The following is a 22,793-nucleotide window of genomic DNA, read 5'->3' on the forward strand; positions in this document are numbered from 1 at the left end:
TCTGTGAGTCCCATAAAATCGTTTCTAATCGCAACGACATAAAACTGGACTTAAACAACAGGTTACTCTCAGCAGCTGGTTTTTACCCGGCAAGTCATTAATTTAAGTGTAAAATCAGTTGTTTTAACTTACAAAACTGCTCCTTAATCGCCTGGGTTCATCATTCATCCTAGTGTTATTCCATATAATTCCATATAAAAAAGAAGGGGGAAAAGTATGTATTATATACTATATTTTAAATAGTTGCGGCCCATACTATACAATATGGCCAAGTCCAGTAGACCATGCCACCACTATCCGTTTATCATGGTGTAAGATGCACAAATAAATCATTTTTTATAATTTAATTCATCAGAAACAATTAGAATTAAATGTAAATACAACTTGAAATGTCCACTGCTTTTAACAATATAATTGCAATAGCTACACCAATAAGCTCAATGACAGAACAGCTCCATCCTTAATCACCATCCATAAGTCTTGTATCAACTATACTCAGCTTTGGCACAACCTTTTTCACTGTCACTTCAGAACCTTGCTGTCCATAGTTTTGTACACTATAGCCATGGCCTGGTATAGGGTTACACGCTGATGAAACATTAGGGCATGGTGCTTGTGTGTTGCTGGTAGCAATGGGTTCAACTGGAGAACTGTATCCTGGTGGTGGTACACGGATATCAGGGGGTGGGGCATTAAAGCCTGTTGATGGGGCAGGGTAGTGATGAACCTCAGGGGTTGGGGCATTGTAGCACGACATTGGGGCTGGGCATGTTGGAGGTGGTGGTGGCAGGACACTCCATCCATATGTCGCAGTTGCCATGTGAGGGCCTGAGGGTGGGGCTGGAGTATTAGCTGGTATGACCTCTGGTGGTGGTGTGAACATGTTGAATCCAGGGGGTGGCATGCTGACATCTACTGGAATGCTAGCTGCTGGCATTGGTATTTGAGAAACAAAGGAATTGTTGCTGTGTGCCGCTTTGTTTGATATCTTGTCAGCATTTGATACATCAGCCACAGCTTGCCCAGCACTTTTCGCCTGCGACACCCCTCTAAGTTCACTAAGCTTTTCCCCAACTATTTCCTCTACCTTGCAGACATTATCACTAGAACCATCTGACCCTGGCTTGCTCTCTCTGCCTGTAGACCACCCTGCCTCCATGTCCGCCAAGGACCGCCCACCTGCCTTGTTTCCACGGTTACCAGGGGTTTTGTAGTAGAATGTGGGCGGGGCAAACTCGTCCTCCCTCTCTGTCCGCTGCTTCTCCAGCCAGGCCTGCTCAGACTGCTCAGGGGTCACTGATGAAATATCAAAACAAAATGATATGAACATTTGTTTGGTAGTCACATCCTTTGTCAAGTCCAGATAAAATGCAACATTCATACATCAAGATTCAAAGGAAATTAATTTCAAATCTGAAAAGTTTGACAGACCCAAACAGTCTACTTTTAGCATACACTTTTGAAATCACATTATTTAGATATAAATCAAGATGGGCAAGACATACATTTCAAACATGAACCGTTTGATTTATAAGCATCCTCAAGGCTTATTTATGTGTATCACCAACCATGTTTTCCCTTGTCCCAGTCCCGAGTTAGAGGCGCATGGGCCCGCCAGCTGTCGTCCCGGGTCAGGGGCTTTGGCTCCACCTGCTCTGATAGTTTCGGGCCGATGTTCTCATCTTCATCTGAGATAACTTTCTCCTCTGTTAAAAAATGATATGATACAAATTGATCATTTTATATTCTTAAAAATCTTTCTTTGTTTATTTTATTAATTTTCAGTCAATTAATCGATTCATTCTGTAATTAATGAGTGGAAACATATCTTAGTGATAAAACTTCATGCATTCACATGTATTAGTAATACACCAAAAGCTTGGACCATATTTATGTTTTATCAATGCTCCAACTATTCAAAATATCTTAAGCATAACAGGTTTAAGCATCACTTTTATAACTTGCTAACACTTGCAATAATAAACCAAAACACAATTATCATGATTATCTATAAAAAAAATATTAAAAGTCTTAAAACTCTTTAAAATGAGATTTTACAAAATCAAAATAAAAGTAATGAGCTAAGCCTGATCCTGTTAACAGTGACTTTAGATATAAAAAAACACACTTCATAACACACCCACCCACTCACCTTCCTCCTCTTGGGGTAACCCCAGCTTCTCCCGTTTGCGCTGTTTCACCTTGGCTAGCCGCACTGCAAGGGCAGCCTTCCTCTTCTCTTTCACGCGCTCACTCCTACTCCGTTCAGACTTCGTCTAAATGTCAAACAAGTCATAGGTTATATATAATCAAAGAATATATATGTCCCTTCTTATGATGCATCTACAGTGTAGCTTTAAGATTTTGAACTAATTTGAAGCAAAAATGAACTGCTTAAGTGTTGCATAGTGAAACTATTATAAAATCAGATATATTCCAACTGTTTACTATGCATATGGCCTTTACCATTGTTTATATTTCTACAAAGTACCATGCTAAAACCAAACTGTTTTTGAGTTATGGGTAATATTTAAGGCTTTGTACTGCACAGAGCGATTGACACTAATGGTGTCCCAAGGATCCTGATCATACCGAGTATCATAAAGGGACAACTCTAAGTCAGGTATGCCATTAGGACACCATAATGTATAAAGAAAATAAGTTAGGAATTAAAAATACATATTTATTTCAAGCAGAAATTTATGTAACTAAACTGACACTTAAAAACTAAACGAAAGAATTGAAGAGCTTCTTGACATCATGCTTGAAATTCTTAGTAAAACAGGTTAACACTGCTTAAAAAGGAAACAGTTAAGCTAGAAAACCACTACATCTATTTTTAAAACTGACTTATTTACAATACAGCATTCTGATTAAATAACACTGTAAGTAAAAGTATGCCTTAGATTTAATATTCTTGGTCAAATTGCATATACTGTGACTTGATGCAGACCTGGTCGCGCAGTTTGTGGAGCTGGTCCATTTGTTCCTGGCGTGACTCTTCCTCCCGGTCAAACTTGTAGAACCCAACACCATGGGTACGCACCTCTAAAACAAGTTATTGGTCATGAAAATAGTAATTTTTAGCAACACTCTCCTTAGTATAAAATAAGTTGTAGTGTCTTATGTTATCAGCATGTGAAGATGATACCAGCAGATAATATATTTTACGTAAAAGACAAATGTTTTGTGAGCATTTTATGTCTTAGACAAAATTGCAACTTTACTGTCTGCCATTTTAAGGATTTTGGTACTGCTATGTAAGACCTCATAGATACCCCTTTTTACAACACTATAGTTAGTCACCCTAGTGCAAAAACTCAATAACTGCATATAGAAATAGAAGCAGATAGTGAGTTCTTGTATTAAAGTGACAAGATATAGAATAAGGCATGAACTACAGGTAGCTGTCAGATATGGCTGCTGTTTTAAGAAGGAAAAAGTTCATTTACAAAAGAGCTCACCCTTATGCTGTACATCTGCGTAATGTATGGGTCCCTGTTTCTCCTGCTCCATGGTCTCCGTTTCCTGCCTCTCCCAGGCCTGACGCTCCAACTCCCGACGCATATCATCCGACATCAGACTTAACCCCTCGCCCCTATGGTCTCTGTGTGGGAAAATGTCATCATAACATATTGCATAAGGAACAACCCTTCGCCCTCCCAGGCCCTGCATGGGAAATGGTTATTAACAGGTGTTGCAGTTACTTTCTGTATTGCATTACAAATCCAGTCTTATGGGCAATGTTTAGCTTACAGTGTTTAACTTAACATATCTCTATGCATTAAAGATCATACTTGGAAAACAATGCTGCAAATATTCACCTGAGCTCTTCAAAGTCTTTTCTACGTGTTGTTTCCAGTTCTTCCTTTACCCTATAATATACAGTCACAAGGAAATAAGTATTTCTATCATTACATAAAAAAGTAACATCTTTGTTATGGATTGAAAATTGCCCAGAAAGACTATCTATGAAATTCGAAAAATGTAATAAGAATTAAAACACATTAGCTATCAGTTATTCATAACACAATTAAAAAATCTGTTTATGTTTTATCGAAATATAGTCAAATCTGTAAAGGAAAGGAAGGCACTGACTGAATAGAGGGCACATTACAGTATAATGTTCATTACAGGCTATTTACTTCTCAAGGCATACAAGTCAATTTTTTGGTGCATTCCTTATTTCATCAGTTATAACTGATCTAATACTGTGCTCCGCAGCCTAAATTCTGGTTAAAGCATATATTTTAAATAATACAAGCCCAGCCTTTAAGCCAGGCTGCTACTTGACCTTTTCCTGTCCCGTAGCTGCAGATCCTGTTTTTGCAAGGCAGGCAAGTCTCGTCGAAGACAGCTCCGTGTCCTTCCATAGGCATCTACATAGTCAACCCTGCAATGGGGACTGATTAAATAGCCTGTAGCTTACTGAATTTCTGCATCCGGTTAAATTACAGTTTTGCTCCCAAAGAGTTTCATAATCTTAGTCCATTAAAACTACAACAAGAATAGTCCTATTATCACACATGCTTATATGGTTTTTAACAATTGCAATAGCTTGTCTCTACATAATGTGACTTTATTGTCACAAGAAGGTCTTTGAAAAATACATCTACAGCATTATACTTTTAAAAGTTTAAATAATAACCTTATAAATGAAGATGAGAACTAAGTAATCATGCAATAGTTTACCATTCATCATCAGGGGTCTGTGGCTCAGGTACTGGTTGTTCCAACAGCTGCCTCTCCATCTCATCCTCCATTCCTGCAAGCTCATCACTGGCTCCCTGTCCTTTCTGGTTCCCTGCATATTCCTCTTGTCTGGCAGCCTCATCTCGTCTTGAGACCACGCGGTCAATAGCCTTTTTCTGGAAGTCAACGAGGAACACTCCACTGCCGTCTTCCTCTACAACATGCAGACATAAAATTGTAAAATGAAAACTTTTTACAAGTGTATTTGTCGATGTGTCAATGAACAAAATATTAGGAATAATGGTATATCAATAGTTGCTCACGTTGCTTTGATGTCTAGTTTCTTAAAGAATTAAACCAACTTAAAATCTTGACACGGAATGTCATGGTAACATTGATAATATTTATATGAATAAGTTTTTTATGTTAGGTCAAAATATTCAAGACTACCTACCAGCTAATCAACATTGTCTTGTGTCTTTGTGGTGATTGCTTCTTTGTTCAGAAAGATTTTTGCATTTTTGTGATCATGAAGAGATTTTTTTTCTTTTTTATAAATGATTTTTTTTATTTGAAATTATATCAGTAAGACGCCACACCACTCAATTGATTGGGTAGTCTGGAGCAGTTTGACACAAAAACATAGCTATATTACCAACTTTTCCCACAAATATGCAATGCTCTTTGAGCCAAAATCTTCTTTTATAAAATTTGCTTAACTCCTTATTACACCAAAACAACTTCCAAACTTTAAATGATGTACCGGGTATGTTTTACTTCTGTTATATAATGTTTCTCAATTTTACATAATTATAGTTACATGAACTTCTGAAACAATTTAATTATATGTTATAAATACTTTACCAACTTTGATTTTTCGGCTCCGATTTTGACATTTTTCCGCTGCGTCCTATCTTATATATTAAGGGTTTTTACCCGTTTTTTCAACTATGTTTTTGCCTGCGTCCTATCTATGCTAGCGTCCTATACATGATATAATACGGTATGTTTTACTTCTGTTATATAATGTTTCTCAATTTTACATAATTATAGTTACATGAACTTCTGAAACAATTTAATTTTAGGCCTTACCCATCAACTTTTGACCTGTGGAAAGTCCTTTAATGCAAGAACACAGATTTTATATGCAAGCTGAAAAGTGCAAAATGGAAAGGATATACAATACCTGGTATATCACTGCCATGTGACATCTGTTCATATAGCAGAGCCTTTGCCTCTAGACTTTTTCTGAAAAACAACAAGATTAACAAGTTTATCATACTGCATGAAATGACAGACCAGACAGTTTTTATAACAATGCAAATGCTTGATTTTCATATTCCTTTTACTATATGACAGCTTATTTTTAATATAAAACAAAATCATAAAACATCAAATCCAGTGTGGTTTCAGGTTATGCTACATTAATTGTGTTTAGCTTGATTGTGGTGAACACAACAGTATAATAGAATAAGGGCTGACACAGGAATGGGACAAATGCCTAAGAAAGGTCTTGTTAAATAGATTACCAATAGTAATTGGCCCAAGCTACTTCAATTATTGATCGGAAATGTGTTTTTTTCAGCTGAATGTCACCACTACCTAGGCTTTTGACCCACTGACCTTAAAATAATTAGGGTTCACCTGTTTGTAATGACCAACCTGCCTACAAAGTTTAAGGTTCACCATGACCATGACCTTTTATCCTCTGACCTCAAAATAGTGAGGGTTCATCTGCAGGTCAGAAAAAGTTGCCTACAAAGTTTGAGGTCCCCAGGACCTAATTTTCTCTATTTATTGATCAGAAATAGATTTGGCTCAAGGTCACCACAAAAGTTGATCTTTGAGCATGACTAATACTACTGAGAACTTTCTATAAGTGTCCACTTAAACTTGTTAGAACTCTTTAGGTTATTAAACAACAATTGTTCAAATGTTCATTCATTATTTTAAAACCTTCTTTCTAGATATAATTATTCAGTTCGAAATACAGCGTAACATTCAAAGCTCATCCCTAAACCTCACTCCAGTCCAAAAGGACTCGACCAGGTGAACTCACCGGCCCTCTCTCCTTTACATAGAAAATGATCCAACTTACATACTATGCAAATGTGACAGCTTAACAACCCAAAGCGCATTTGTACCAAGTCAGCTGTCAACCACTTCCGCATTCATTGACAATCAAATATGCCCAACAATAATTACTAAACATTCAGTATGAAGACAAAAATCCATTTCCATAAAAGCTAATTATATCTTAAAAATAACGCAAATAATATCATTATGTTACATTCTTAAGTTATTGAATGGAAACAAATTTACAGCCCAAGGTCAACATTATCTTGACGTTTGACCCACTGACCTCAAAATAAATAGGGTTAATCTGCTGGTCATGTCTGACCTTATTATTAAAATTGAGGTCCCTGGGCTTAGGTGTTCAATTTGAGTGCTTTTCCTGATCAGAAAGAAACCAGTACAGATATCTTTTGTTATATAAGAGCACAAGGGGAAATGGGCCTTGTGAGGCAAAAACTCACTACCTGTATACTACTAGATGAAGATTTTAAGAGTCTAGTTAAGTGGCCAGCCAATCCTTCAGTTCTAGGAACATTCCCAATGCAAGGCTTACCTGGCCTTATCAAAGACATCCTCCTCTTCCTGCCTCTCCTCCACATCCCGTGCAGCCCGCTCACTAACTCCTGCATTACGCTTGCTGAACAATCCTGGTTTCTATAACAGTGTTATAATTATTTTTGTCTAAAACTTAATGAAAGATGACAATGTTATTGATAATAATACCCAGTTACAGCAGAAAGGTTTATCAGTTGGTCCTATTTTCACCATTCAAGGTTTTAAATCACAAAATTTGTTACTTTATGTCTGAGAACCAAACCACTTCTTTACACATACAATATATTTACAAGAAAAACCTTTATAACCACTTTAGCATGTTGAACTGTCACTTGGTCAACAAACTCTAAAATGACCTGAAATAAAACATACAGTGATAGCCAATTACTACCTTGATGGGGGCTGTATGCTTCCCCTTAATGAACCCCAGCCCTGTTGAGGCGGCACCGATTGAGGTCAGCTTCTGCTGCCGGTACTCTTCCTGCTTCCGAAAAAGCTCAGCCTTTAACTCAACCATCTGAAGAAACAAGAACATTTTTTAACTAGAAATAAACAATGACATGCATTATCCTGCAAATCATGATCAATTAATGGAATGGTATTGGAGAACATTCTCTAGTAAAATGACCTGAGTTGTCATGTTATCTCATTTCAAACCTTTGCCAATTCGACCCCTTACTTTGTTTATACTTATTTAAAACAAATGACTGATTTTGTTAAGGACGGGTGTGGCCATATGGTGGGTCATGTGGGAGCAAGACAAATCGGCCCCTTACCAAATCGGCCTACTACCAAATCGGCCCCTAAGACGTTTCGGCCCTGCCATTTCGTCCCCTTAATTAAAATGACTCGAGAAGTTTCGGCCCCTTAGTGATTTTCAATAGAGACATTTCGGCCCCTTAATTTTATTTTATTTTTTATCTTGAGTAATTTAAACAGTACAAAATTTGTCTTTGAACCATGCGTTCTTTTTTGCAAGGCAAACTGTTAGTGTTGTGGGTGTGAAAAAGACATTCAAAGACGTGTGAATGAATAATTGTCTTTAATTTGTTAATGTTATTTAGAGTTGATTGAAGAAGATTTGAGTAATATAAACAACGTAAGTATATATATTAAATCGTTTCTAAAAGTGGGTACCATTTGTTTTAAACGTGTTGCGTTTTTTAAAAATGCCTTTACATTTCAACCATTAATTTGTTATCTATGTGGTATACTATTGCTCCAGAATAATTATTAATTATCATTTTTGACAATTAGTGTTTTATCTAAACATAATTAGGAAATAATGTTTGTTTTATAGATATGAATTGCAAACAAGATACAACTTGATAGTTCAAATGCAGTTTAAAAAGAGTAAAACAATATATACGTTATAAAAAAGTGAAATAATATTCTGTTTGAGGTGCGAAGAGATAATTGGTATTAATCTTTTGAGTGTAAGTGTGAGAATTAGCGGTTGGGAAAGTTGGAACAAACCTTGTAGACGTATTTATAAGCTTGTAAACACAAAGTGTCACAATTTCAACGCCTGATACCTCTGTGGAATGTGACAATTCGCCATAAGACCGTCTGTCTAAAATCACCGTTTAAGCCAGTATGGTTTTGCATACGTATTCAATATAAGATTAATAATAGTTTGTTTTTTTCATCCTTATATATACCTGATTTGAATATAAATAACTGAATTTCATAAAATTTATAACTTATATCGAGAGCGTTACAGGGACATCAACGCCAGGATCATGGATGAGTGGGACTCATACGATTCGCATATGGTCACCTGCGATGAGTTCCTGAAAAATGTTGGTGCCATCTACGGCGGGCGATAGGTGTCTGGTCAAGACTGATGTTAGACAATGGACATGTCATTATACATAATATTAGCAACATAGTTATGTATAATATTTAAAGATTATTTAAAAAAAATGAAGTTTAAACATTTCTTCTTCAACTCTATTTCGTCTTATAAAAATATCTCGTGAATAAATCTTAACATGTTTTCAAGTGTACAGATATTTTCTTTAAATCTATTTTTATCTATATCTTTGTATGCATGTATATTGCTTTGTCTCTTAAAATAAAAAAAATGAAATTACATGTTTTTTACTTATATTTAGAAATAAAATAAAAATATGTTTTCAAGTGTACAGATATTTTCTTTAAATCTATTTTTATCTATACCTTTGTATGCATGTATATAGCTTTGTCTATTAAAAAAATACAATGAAATTACATGTTTTTTACTTAAACAATGTATTTAGATATAAAAAATAAAATAAAAATAAGGGCCGAAACGTCTCGGTAATCAGGGGCCGAAACGTCTACGGGATGGGGACGATTTGGTAAGGGGCCGAAAAGGTAACCGTTTGAGCTAGGGGCCGATTTGGTAAGGGGCCGATTTGTCTGGTAGCCTGTCATGTCAACGCAATTGCTGCCTGTGCTATTTCTAAGACTAAGAACTGGACACAGACATCCATTCCCAAAAACTTAAAAAAACAATGTTCTTTAAAAAAATGTTTTTTTACTATCACTAATTGAAATATGCACATACAAAATTTAAGTTCTACAAAAGTTATGTGTTTTTATGATGTCCGAAAGAATATCCGAATTCATAATCAACTGCGTTAGGTTATCGAATAAAATTAAACGGCAACACCGAAAAAATATACCGAGGAAGAGCTGACTTCTGCTTCTGATCTTTCACATTTCTGCATGACTGTCTCTACGTTTTTGCAGACATAAATACAAAAAAATATTGGTTCTCTAAATCGACAAATTTCTCCAGTTTTTCGATTTTCCACAACACAATATATTTTTAGACACACCAAGGCGATCTGACAGAGGTTGGCCTTTTTGGACGAAACTTTCAACTTGATTTTTACAACACAGAAACAATGCTCCATCGAATTCTAAATACAACAGGGGTAAACACCAACATATCAATTTAAAAAAATCAAATTCTTAAGATGACAATTTGCTGAACGCGAAAAAAAAGTTTGATGACCTTGTTCGGTTCAAGAGTATCAAGTTAATGTAGTTAATACAGTATTAATGCACCAGTTAATTGTAACAACGGCCCCCTAGGTCCGGGGGTATACCGGGGATAGCCGGGGAAATGGCCCCTATTTTTACATTTCAGGTGGCCCGCAGTACTGGGTGAATGCAGTGGTTTTGTCTTCCGCTAAATATAGCGGGGAATGGGCCTCACTTAGAGTCCCTGGGTGCGGGGGCATTTTTTTTGGGGGGGGGGGTCACCAGCAGTTCGTCTCCACAGGGCAAGGATTTTGCCCGGGCTTGGCTGGACCAAAAGTCAAAGTCTCCGTTATTCCCCGGACCTAGGGGGGCGTGGTTACAATTAACTAGTGCATAACACTGTTCAACAGTATTTCACTGCAACTACAAGGTTACTAGCTTCAGTGTTCAGCTTTAATTTTCTGTTTGTTTGTCTTCTTACCAGATAAACTAACAATTTTTAACTCTTAAACTTATAGTTTCAAATAAAGTCATGATATTGTCGTAGCATTTGTGATCGAGTTGGCTGTTGTCCCAGAGCTGTTGATCACTGTTGCTTGAGACCATTTTAAAAAATAACAACATTAAAATCATATTTAATATGAAACTTAGTACAATGTGCATATAACTCTTGATATCATTTTTTACACTTATCATCAAATCATAATGATCCCTGATTGGCTGAGAACTATAGGCTATAGGGTGAGCATTGGCATCTGTTTGCAGTCCTCTTGTTTTATATATCAAACTCAAATAAAGAAAAATAAATATTTAGAAAAAGTTTTTTTATAAAGTAAACCCGAGGCAGGTTTCTTACATTATATTAATCCACCAACCCAACTAGTGGAACCAAAAATGATTGCCATGGCTAATATCACAATCAATAAGAACTTTTCTGTAATATGGCCTAGCTTGAAATGGAAGCCGAACATCGGCACTGTGCGAAACATCCGCAAAATCAGCATGAGATATCCTGCTGGCTATTCTGTTTATTTACTCAGGCACATACTTATTTGGCATGTGATCATTGTAGGATGATGATAACGATGATGATGATCATGATCATTAGCGTGAGGATCATGATCATGATGATGTAATTTTATTCATACATATCACTCGTTGAAATATATTTTCCTTATTTTCCTTGCAGCCCTTTACACAGTTTGCAAGAAACCTCACACAAGTTTCAGGACTTAATGTAAGTATGTAATTATTATTTTATACACCTTTCTATCTGGTGGGCACACACAAGATCTAAACAAACTGCAAAATTGCTTGTCTTAAGCCCATCTTGGGAACGGTGAAATTTGTAAACACATTGGGTAGGGGATGTTTTATGCATCAAAATTTCATTTCCCATGTTGAGGCAAAACATAAATAGATGCATTTGAATTTATTTTAAATAAATGTATCATGAATGTATTTTATCATGTACATTTTCTAGGGTTAACAATTTGCACTTTTATAGGGGGGCCATTTTTCTGGGTCTGTAAATTGCAGTTCATATATTAACATATCACATTTAATAACATAATAATTGTGTTGATGTATAAGGTACATTTTTGCTTTGCTACAGGATGTAGTGATTGTGAGTGCTGTGCGGACCCCAGTTGGCTCCTTCCTCAGCCGTCTGGCCCCTCTCACAGCTCCACAGCTGGGTTCTATTGCAATCAAGAATGCTGTCGAAAGAGCAGGTGATCAATTAATTATGAATTATCGAACTGCATGGAAACCATTTTGTTACTTCCAACCTCTATAATCTGAATTAAAATACATTTATGCATGTGATCAAAGGATAAGAATGTTTTGTTCAAAAGGTAGGGATGTTTTCTTCCAAAGATGACATTTTTTTTCAAAAGGTAAGAATGTTTTGTTAAAAAAGTAAGGATGTTTTCTTCCAAAGATGAGGACTTTCTTTTTCAAAAGATATGGATGTTTTGTTCAAAAGGTAAGGATGTTAATTCCAAAGGTAAGAATGTTTTGTTCAAAAGATAAGGATGTTGTGTTCAAAAGATAAGGATGTTGTGAGAATTCATATTTTAATCAATCCATAGTTTTAAGGGAATGATTTCTTTATTGATAATATCCTAGTTTATTTGCAGGCAGCATAATTTACATTTAGCCATTTACAAACATCATTTTTTTTATTGATAATAAGGAATGTAATGTAATTTTCACAATTGCTAACTTAAATGTAATGTAATTTTCACCAAAAGTAAGTTAAATAAATAGAAGCTCTATAAGCATTATGCTATTTCTACAGAATTTATTGAAGAACATTTAAATTTATTTTATATTTTGTATTCAGGTATAGCTCCAGATGCGGTACAGGAGGTGTATATGGGAAATGTGCTACAAGGCATGGAGGGTCAGGCCCCCTGTCGCCAGGCAACACTAGGGGCAGGTAAATACAGCGGAAATCTTTCCTAGTTCAGACGAGCCATTATCACAGCTATTTCACAAACCTAATATAGTGCATATATTAGAACTTGCTCATTTCTTGTAGCTAATTGTTGAACAAGAAAAGTCTGATTCTAAAAGCTAAAATAAGTATTATTCACATTACTCACAATTTGCAAGAATGTGTATTATTTATCAAACTGGGTTGGTTGGAAGGGAACATGTCTGATATCCGCTAGGCCTATTCCATCCAGGTCTGCCAATCATTACACCAACAACAACGGTGAACAAGGTGTGTGCATCTGGTATGAAGTCTGTCATGATGGCTGCCCAGAGCATTATGTGTGGACACCAGGTGGGTAACAAAACATCCCTCCCCCATTTTCCCAGGAATATTGTACATTTATATCAGATATTGAGAAGCTGTTATTTTTTATTGATTCACTGTTCACCTGGTTAATTCCAATTCAGTTCATACAGATAGTTGTATACAGTAAAAGAACATTGAAAACCAAATGTCACGATTTTGTAATTTATTTCTATAAACAGAAAACTACCAGTGTGGCATTTGTTGTTCGAAAACATTCGAACATAGAGTGGACAAATGTACAGTATATAGCTTCAGGCTTTGACATAACCATATTTAACTTCTACAGAACAAAAATATGGTTAATACATGTGTGTGGTATATTAAGCTCTTTTATGATCAACTTATTTCATTATTTTTTCTGTGTGCATGCAGGAAGTGATGGTTGCTGGGGGGATGGAGAGCATGTCCAATGCCCCGTACTACATGAAGCGTGGAGTGACGCCCTATGGCAAGGTTGAGCTACTGGTATGTTGGACTATTGCAATCTATGTCTTTGTGGAAATAATGCTAGTTTTGCGAAGAAAAATCTAGTGGTTACTCTTAAAGTTATGTTCATTTTGTAATTCTTTTATCTCTGAGTACAATTTACAGAAAACTTGATTTGTCTGTTCAAATATATGGATCTGTTGGGAAAAACCTTTGTTTTATATATTTATGTATGTATGTATTTCAACATGTCCTGTGATTAAGTTGTGATATGGATCATTAACACACCAAAGTGAATAGATGGCTTATTAATGTTGATAACATCATATTTGATTACTTTGTATTTTCAAAAAGAAACTAAAATTATGAAGCCTCATTTGTTTGCAGGATGCTATTGTGTATGACGGTCTCACAGATGCCTATGGAAAGTTTCACATGGTAAGTGTTGTGGTAGAGAAGTCTTCTTTACATTTTATTCATATCATTTATTTCCAGGTCACCAGTTCAATGTTAAGTTTTGCTACGTTATGTATGTTTGTTATTAATGTAGGGGAATTGCTCATTGAGCTAATGATTCTTGTTATCTTATACCCGACTTCAAATAAAGATTCTTATATCTTGTATCATTAATTTACTACTTTATGACATGTAACATACCTGGTTAAACTGACAACTACCAGGTATACTGTGGATTGTTTTTATTTTGAAGGCTTTATTTATTTTCACTTCTCTTTATTATAACTGTAGTTTGTGCCAAAGTTTGTGGTTTTGTGTGAAAACCTGATAATTTCGATTTCTTTAAAAATTGATAATCACATCAAACTGTAAACACCTAACATATGAAATAATAACAATATCATACCTTTCCACTTAAGTTATTGGAATTGTGTCCCATTGAAAAATATAAAAATGTTAATGCTTCATCTTCTTTTGATTATCATCCAGTCAGAGGTTAAAGTCACAGTGACCTTGAAAGTGAAAAGCTTGTTGAAGTAATGCCTTGACCTGTGGACCTCAAACTTTAGTTGGAGGTTGGATGTGACCAGTAGATGACCCATATTAATTTTCAAGTAATCAGGTCAAAGGTCACAGTGACCTCCTTGAACGTGAAAAGCTTGTCCGAATGTATATTCGACAATGCCTGGACCTTTTGTCCCCAACTTTGACTACGTGGTATGGTGTTACCAATAGATGATCCTTATTGATTTTGGGGTCATTAGGCTCAAAGGTAACAATGACTGTGAACACCAAAAATTGTCCTAGTGATAACTTGACAATGCCTTCACCAATGGTCCTCAAACATGATGGGGAGGTTAGAAGTGATTAGTAGATGACCTCTTTTACTTTTGAGGTCATTAGGTCACGGTCACAGTGACATTGAATGCAAAAACTTTGTATTATTGATAACTAGAGAATAAAGAGACTGGACTTGTCCATCTCTCATTCCCTGCTGCCAGGAGAATACATGTTTTTTCTGCAAAATATCGGCCATCAACTCAACCTTTTTTAAAAACATTTACCTACTATCGTGAACTTTGAATGGATATTGGTCATAATCTTAAAACTTACTCTTAGGCATCCAAAGTGAAATGACAAATAAGCTGGCATTTCAGTCCATGCATATTTAATGTAATTGTCCTAATATCCCTGACAACATTGGGCTCAGGGTTGTTAGGGGGCTTAATGTTAACAAACATCTCTTGTTTTAGTTTAGATAATCGGATATATCTGCAAATATTGATACAGATAGTTCTCACATGCATAACCATTCGCAGGGTGTATGTGGAGAGAACACAGCAAAAAAGATGAACATAAGCCGTGAAGCCCAGGATGATTATGCAATAAGGAGCTATAAATTGAGCCAGGCCGCAGCAGAGGCAGGGGCATTCAAGGATGAGATCGTCCCTGTACAGATACCAACAAAAAAAGGTAACTAATGGCTGCAAGGTTAGGGTTATCATATAAAAAGGAAACAAATACAGATAAGACTCTTTTTAAGGAGTGATTTCAGCTGGATTGTAAAAACAACTATGAGCTGATATAAATTACATTTTAGTCTGTTTCCTGGGTAGAAACCAGTATTCAGTTTTAAGAGGCTAGGAGAACGTGACTCTACCTTATGATCTCTTGGGTGAAAAGTGGACACTTAGACCACTTTGCCCCTTAATAAGAAATTATGAACAAGAACAGCGGGGCAAGTACATCCAAAGAAAGTAAAAAAATGAGCTTGAGTGTGATCCCAGATGCTGTGGTAAGATTGTAAAGCTGCATATGTTGTGTTATTTAGGGTGTTTTTCATGAGATGCCCTTACATGCTGCAGGTGACCCGGTGACTGTAAGTGAGGATGAGGAATACACCAAAGCCAACTTCGCAAAGTTTCCCCAGCTCAAGGCCGTCTTCCAGAAGGATGGTAGGTGGTCAACAGTCTGCTTTCTCATAGTAACAGACATGTCAGTATGTCAGCATAATGTCTATTTTTTGTACCTGTGGCTCAAAGCCTTCTTGAGAAGCATGGTCAGTTATCATGTTCAATATTCCACTTGTTCACTGTTAAATCAGTAAATAAGTGCAACCAATGTTTATTTCTTCTCAAATAAGTACTCAAATTGCTGTGTGCATTTGGTTGGGATCAAACACAAACTCTAGTACCAGAGACTGACCAGTGCACCAAGGCGCCATTAAAGGGCTGCCATATATGTACTATTTTTGTAGACTTTCATTCCTCTTGACAATTTCATGTTCTTCATGTTATTCTTTGTATTCTGTAATAATCCTTCTAGTGGAGGTTTTATTAGGAAATTTGCTGAATATTATTTCTATTTGAAGAGGTATGTGATCGCACAAATAACTTCCTACCTTGGAAAAGTGACTCAACATTATGAGTAGATGTGTGTTACCTAAAAGAAGGGAGGAGAAGTTTGTCTTTTCCTAGAAAACAATCTCTAGTTCAACATCATTTCTATTCAGCGCAGGGCTCAAGATTGTTTGCAATTGGCATTCAGTGACAGTAGTAACTGTTTTTCTTACCTGTTAAATTTCCTTCTAAAATACAGCATGATTTAAACATGGACACCAAGACTAAATGGGCATATTTTACACATTGTTTTTTTGATTCTGTATCACACAGTAGCCTAGTGTGCATGGGGAAGTCTATTTCTGCACTACTTCTATGGAAAAGAAGTTATACACTCTTTGTTTGATTTGAAAGGCTATTCTTATTTATAAAGTACTTTCAACGTGTGTATTCCAAAAAATAATATGTAAGTTGTGTGAACTTGGGATGGTATGACCTCTCATTGCTTGCATATATCTGATGTGTAGTGTTGTTGCATGCAATAGGGTGATACCACCCCTGGAGTTTAATGTCTCTCTGTTTTAGGGACCATTACTGCAGCCAATGCAAGCACACTGAATGACGGTGCTGGGGCCATCGTGCTTATGTCTGCCAAGGCTGCTGACCGCCTAAAGGTCAAACCCCTTGCTAGAATTCTTGGTAAGTGGCTGTGATTTGTTACACTGAAGGCAAATTTTTATTTTGAAGGAAGGAAACCATATGTTGGTACTTCTGTATATAGATGTATTGTTCCTTAAACAGTTATCAATGTTTTGGTATTGGAAGATGAAACTTGGTTGACAAAAAGATGACCAGGGAATTTTGGAAGTTTATTACTCTCTAATAATGGGCTAAGTTACTGAAATTCCAAAGCTGAGTAATTCAAAGTAAAAAAAAAATAGTTAAGGAGAAAACTTCCAAAGGTGAAGGCTTAAAAGTTTAAAATATCAAAACCTGGTGTCATGTTATTTTTTGACCACATTTTCAATAGATCTTGACGTAAAATAAATTTTTTGAATACAATTTTGTGAAGTTGGCATAACATTTAAGTTTTTTAACATAATACTTTGACAAAAGTGGAAAAAATTCTTAATGTTTGGGAGACATAAACTTCGACACTTCTGAGAAATACTTGATAACACTTCTACATATTTGGTGCTGATTCTGGAGAGATTCAGGTCAAGGTCAGTGTTGTTTCTGGTAGTATACTCAAATCTAATGCTGAGGATAATGTTCCAGTTCAACTTTACTCTATTTAATTACAGATTTATTCGTTACATTGACAGGTGTTTAAACTTTATGACTTTGCCTCAAAGCATCCAAATTGTTAATTTCTATTTTCTTGACCAAATTAAAGTTACACTCAATACATTTTTAGTTTGTAATAATATACATTTAATATGTATTTAAGACCTCCGCTCCAAGTTATATAAACTGAGGCAGCATTTTGCTATATACCTATTCTGTCATTATATATTTTTAAATGTATACATTTTGCAAATGTGTTTATGCAGGGTTTGCTGATGCAGCCATAGATCCAATAGACTTCCCTACAGCGCCCGCTTACGCCATTCCAAAGGTTGGTACTCATACAAGTATTTAATGGTATCTGGTATTTGAAGAAAAAAAGTTGAGGTTATTTATATGGCCCTAAATGGGGAAAATATAAATTACCACAGACAGAAATAGATATATTTATTAACAATAATTTATGTTCACAGCCAATGGTAAATGGGTAACGTAAAACAAAAACCACCCCTGTCTTGAGGAGACATTTCATCGTAGCATAAATCAGTATCTAATAGACTTGCAATTTATTAAAGTGTTTCTTGGTGAGCCTGACTAGGGATGGGAATTAGTGGAAAAAAATTTGTAGAAAGTCCTGCATTTTCTATACAAACAATACGAGATAATTTCTAAAACATTTTACTAAATGATCCTGTAAAAATAAGATCAAATAAGATTGATTTCAGATCAGAAGATTAAATAAATAACACATGCATTCACACAGTCATTTTTAGGGCTGATTGTTCAGTGCTTTGTTAAAGTTAACAACGTGAATAATGACTTTGTTGTTGACTATTACAAGTGAATTATTTGATTATGTGCTCATAGGTTTAAATAAAATAAGTACAGCTCAAACATCATATTAGAAATACTGCAGATTACCAGTGTATCCATAAAATTTCCTGTGCAATGAAGATTTGAAAGATTTTGGAGAAAACCGCTGTAGGGAAAGTGCCTATAGAGTTATATAGGGAAAATATGGTTAAGCAGTTCTCACGACTTAGTCTTTCAACAGATCAACTTACTTCCTACATATATGTTAGGATAATTCTTGCCCTTTAAGATGATGGTTTTGTATTAATTTTATGATTTTTACATTTTGGTCCTTTTTAAGGGTTTTGTTGGTCATTAAAAGTTACATTGAAATAAGAAGGAGCTAAAATTTGTTTTGCTATTTAAAGTTGTTATAGAAATCCGATCACTTAGCTTCCAGCGTATTATGATGCAGAATTATTTTCTTTTTCAAATGCACTTTTCGAAATAATGAATTTTTAAATATCTTTTGGTCCTTTTTGAACATTTACGTAAAATTTGTAGAGAATCAATGCCCAGAAATTGTGTATTCAACTGTACAATAATGGTTTTATGGCCCACCACGCGGCTTATTCACAGCAGGATAGAAATAATCCATCAGCAAGGTTATGACACTGGGTTGACATGTGCAAGAAATGTCTTACATGGAATTTTGTCAGCAAATTTTTGTAACCAGTGCACTAGGAATTCATAACGTCAAAATACCATTAAATCAACGTTTTGTTATGGAATATAAGGGAATACCTGTCTAAATGTCAATACAACATAAATGACATTTTACTTGACTTGTATCGTTAAAGTACTAAATGATAGCAACTGCAGTTAATATTTTATTTTAGCTGTTCTTATCCGAATTTCACACCCATTTTTTTGTTACACTTCTATTACAAAAATTACCAAACTGTTAAAATAAAGGTGTGGAAATGGCCCCAATTTAATGTCTTGATAAACGATCAACTAGAGACTCCAACAAAAAGATGGAATATGATATGTAAAAGAAATAAGTTTATCAGAGATGATTTGATATTTCAGTACTATAGAACAGCTCTACCTAATTATGGGTAAATCTAAAATCATCCAAAACTGAAATTTTTTATCACAACTTATAATAAAAGGACAGGTCAACTTTATGACCCTCATAAGTTCTGTTTTTCTTATCTGCCTAATCTTACACTGCGTCCAGTAGATAAATCAGTTCTAAACTAGCGTATCTTAACGCTACTATTGCACTGAGCGGAGAAATCGATAGAGGCCATCGTTATCCTGATAAGCTCCAAAGTTGGCAATGATTAGCAACATTGTTAACTTCAACAAAGTTCTGAACAATTTACCTTAGCAAATCAAAGTGTTGTATGCTGTTTGCTTTTAATTTCAATGATCATTTTGCATGATCTTGGTTCTTACCAAACTTTTAAAGAATTTAAAAGGCACAGATGATTAAAATATTTCATATTTGTATTTATCACTGGTTTCATTGGCTGCTGCTTAGACTAGGTTCCCCTGTCTGATGAGTGACCTGTGGAACAGCATTGCCTTCACTTTAGTTTGAATTGTCTTGAAGATTCGTAATAAATAACACAGTTGTCGGCTTGCTGGTGTATTCATATGCAAGGTTGCACAGTCTGCAGGTCCAGCAATAGACTCAGGCTTGAAAAGTGACTTTAAAACATAGTCAAAGGCCTCAATTGTTTTTGGAAGTCTTTGTTGATATTGCTTCATACTGTATCTAGACACAAAGCCACCAAGTCCAGAAATGTTGGATTCAGTGAAGAAGTGATTAGTGCAGATGACCGTGCCTTGTGTGTGGGGGTGGGGCCGATATTCGACCTTCTCATGGGCACTTAGCACATTCTGCATCTCAATGTTCCTTGTGTAGGTGACCAGCTCTGGGAGCCCCATGTCCAACACAGACTCCTCCACCATATACATATCCTTTCTGCCGCCAGTAAACCTCTCCAGGTATGAGGGAACCTTGCCCTTCTTCGTAATGAGACACTTTGTGTAGAGTTTTTCCCCCTCCAAGCGTCGATCTATGACGTCTACAGTCAGCACATGGCTGCTGTTGGGGTTTGGGTAGCGCTGCCAGAAACCCTGGGCTACCTCGGCGAACCCAAAATTGAACACTCTTTCTGCACTACAGTAATGCATCCTCCTTTCCCTGTCTTCAAGACCAGTTTGTTTCCATAAACTGGTATAATTAGTTTTGCACAGAGTATTTTAGCTGATTAATTATTGTTATTGCTTTATATGAATCTTCATATTCCATAGTAATTCTATTAATTTTAAGTCCACACGTCAACTTTTGATTAAGAAATTTTTTAGATTTGGGCACATTTGTCAAATTGTTTCTATTAATTATTGTTAATTGTTTTTGTCCCAAAACTACAGTGTGTTTTTTACATTAATACCTTTGATAGGATTTTTCCAAGCCTTTAATTTACGGTTGTTGATTGACATCTAGTTTCTTCACTTCCTTGCCCTAAGGCTGTTGGCTGGGGATTGATTTAAATACACTATTAATTTTAACTTTGTTTTTAAATTGTCAAGTAACTTACAAACATTCAGTAATGAATTATTTCCAAGGTCTTTTTTAATTATTTTTTAAAATCCTTGAAAGCTTAAGCAAATCTTTTAAGCTCATGTGAGAAAAACACAAATGTTTTATAAATACTACAGCATAGGATTGGTGCACATTTTGCAGCATGTGGTCATCAATATTTTGTAAAATATGACACCAGTATGTATCTTTGGCCAGCTTTAGTTGGTAAAACAATATCATAAGGGTGATAATGGTGTAGAGATATACCGGAGGTGTCTGCTTCTCACCCAAGAGTTCGAGGGTTTGAAACCTACTAGGGCCACATTCTCTCTTGGATCCTCAAAAATGACATCAGTAAGGCAGCTGTGGTGTCAGCTTGAACATAAAGACACCCTTGAATACCCAGTCAGTATATAAACTCTTCACTTTTAATCAGTATAAATCAACTAATTTGTGTTCCCCAGGTGTTGGAGAGTGCGGGTGTTAAAACGGAGGACGTCACCATGTGGGAGATCAATGAGGCATTCAGCGTCGTCGTCCTTGCCAACGTGCAGATGCTCGGCCTTGATATGGACAAAGTCAACATACATGGAGGCGCCGTCAGTCTTGGGCACCCCATTGGGTAAGATATGTAAGACCTGAATTTTCAGTGAATATTCAGAATAAAAAATTGCTCTTATCAAAAGTTATATAGATAGTTGTGGAAAAGATGTATTTCGCTGGACAATCAGTTATGAAAATTGTTAAGAGGCAAAATTGTAAAAAAATCTAACTAATGATTATGACTTTAATCACTTAGGGTTAGTTTTTGTAGATGCTCAGGGTCAATATCATTTGTCTTTCATACATTAAAATACCCCATATCAGTTATTGTAATTAAACACCTCGGTTAACATTTACAAAAAGTAAAGTATTTGCATTGAGCAGCTGTAAGACAGTTTCTGTGTATGTTTCAGTATGTCGGGTAACCGGATCACCACTCACATGGTCCACGCCCTGAAACCTGGGCAGAAGGGACTCGCAGGTATCTGTAATGGAGGTGGAGGGGCCTCTGCTATACTCATAGAGAAACTCTGAATGCAGATCTGCAAGGTACCCCAGTCACGGAAATCTGACTTCTAGACCAACCAGCCACAAGTTGACTTGGCTTAAAAAACTAACAAGACCTGCCGTGTAGGATTTAAATTTTGAACAAACCTGGTAAATACTAGTATTATACCTGTGCAGGGCTGTAGGATTGAGCTGATTTTGACCACTGGTACCATATAGACAAACTGTGAATAGTGTTGTGACTATAAATAGTGTGTGACTGCACATAAAGAATTGTGTGGGTGTGCCTTTTGTGGGACTGGGCATTTATTGATACATTCAGGTCATTGATGTCCGACATTGACATTTTTATGAATGGCAGCCATACTGCTTGTATTGGAATTGTGTTTTACGCATAACAAGTGTTTGTGATATTATGAAATTATTTTGTTGTAAACTAATAAACTATGAAGGTGTGACGTAATTAAAATTTTAATGATATTTCTGGTTTTGCTTTTCAAGAATAAAGAACTTGTATGTATTAACTTAATTAGATACATGTATGACTAAATGTTTCCCTCGATCTTGCAATTATGGGCACATTATTTTTAAACAACTTGAAGTAAAAAAGACCAGAAATTGTCATGGTATTGGTGGGAAGTCATTGTTATACATCTGCTTCACAAAGTGAAAGTGCGGGCTATATAGGAATTGTGTGTGTCGTCACGCTCGTCTATCCTGTTTTCCTGTCTCATCCATA

The 22,793-nt window shown here is 35.8% G+C and overlaps 2 protein-coding genes across 2 annotated transcripts; one reads left to right on the forward strand and one right to left on the reverse strand.

Annotated features, from left to right (window-relative positions):
* Positions 1-209: 209 nt before the first annotated feature.
* Positions 210-10,156, reverse strand: LOC128238315 (coiled-coil domain-containing protein 174-like). The gene is made up of 12 exons (XM_052954109.1): positions 9,993-10,156; positions 7,715-7,840; positions 7,322-7,422; positions 5,879-5,940; positions 4,693-4,906; positions 4,295-4,393; positions 3,825-3,875; positions 3,465-3,607; positions 2,954-3,048; positions 2,153-2,276; positions 1,569-1,706; positions 210-1,296 (listed from the first exon to the last, which is right to left on the reverse strand). The coding sequence occupies exons 1-12, from the start codon at positions 10,035-10,037 to the stop codon at positions 461-463; spliced, it is 2,034 nt and encodes a 677-aa protein (XP_052810069.1). The 5' UTR covers positions 10,038-10,156; the 3' UTR covers positions 210-460.
* On the forward strand, positions 10,110-22,534 carry LOC128238316 (acetyl-CoA acetyltransferase, mitochondrial-like). Its single transcript, XM_052954110.1, has 13 exons — positions 10,110-10,247; positions 11,486-11,533; positions 11,912-12,029; positions 12,644-12,739; positions 12,990-13,090; positions 13,478-13,570; positions 13,919-13,969; positions 15,307-15,460; positions 15,853-15,942; positions 16,912-17,025; positions 17,880-17,944; positions 21,469-21,626; positions 21,961-22,534. Exons 1-13 carry the CDS (start codon positions 10,218-10,220, stop codon positions 22,079-22,081), a joined length of 1,239 nt encoding a protein of 412 aa, XP_052810070.1. The 5' UTR covers positions 10,110-10,217; the 3' UTR covers positions 22,082-22,534.
* Positions 22,535-22,793: the final 259 nt, after the last annotated feature.

This window comes from Mya arenaria, chromosome 6 (genome assembly GCF_026914265.1).
Source record: "Mya arenaria isolate MELC-2E11 chromosome 6, ASM2691426v1".
NCBI classification, from domain to species: Eukaryota; Metazoa; Mollusca; class Bivalvia; order Myida; family Myidae; genus Mya; species Mya arenaria.

Bases quoted from the DNA above. Each gene is read 5' to 3' on its own strand.
- LOC128238316 (XM_052954110.1), top strand. From the start codon at position 10,218: ATGCTCCATCGAATTCTAAATACAACAGGG. The intron at 12,030-12,643 runs GTGATCAATTAA...TTTTGTATTCAG, and splicing joins GAATGCTGTCGAAAGAGCAG to GTATAGCTCCAGATGCGGTA. The intron at 15,943-16,911 runs GTAGGTGGTCAA...TCTCTGTTTTAG, and splicing joins GGCCGTCTTCCAGAAGGATG to GGACCATTACTGCAGCCAAT.
- LOC128238315 (XM_052954109.1), bottom strand. From the start codon at position 10,037: ATGCAGAAATGTGAAAGATCAGAAGCAGAAGTCAGCTCTTCCTCG. The intron at 5,941-7,321 runs GTAAGCCTTGCA...GTTGTTTTTCAG, and splicing joins GATGTCTTTGATAAGGCCAG to AAAAAGTCTAGAGGCAAAGG. The intron at 1,707-2,152 runs GTGAGTGGGTGG...ATTTTTTAACAG, and splicing joins GTTACCCCAAGAGGAGGAAG to AGGAGAAAGTTATCTCAGAT.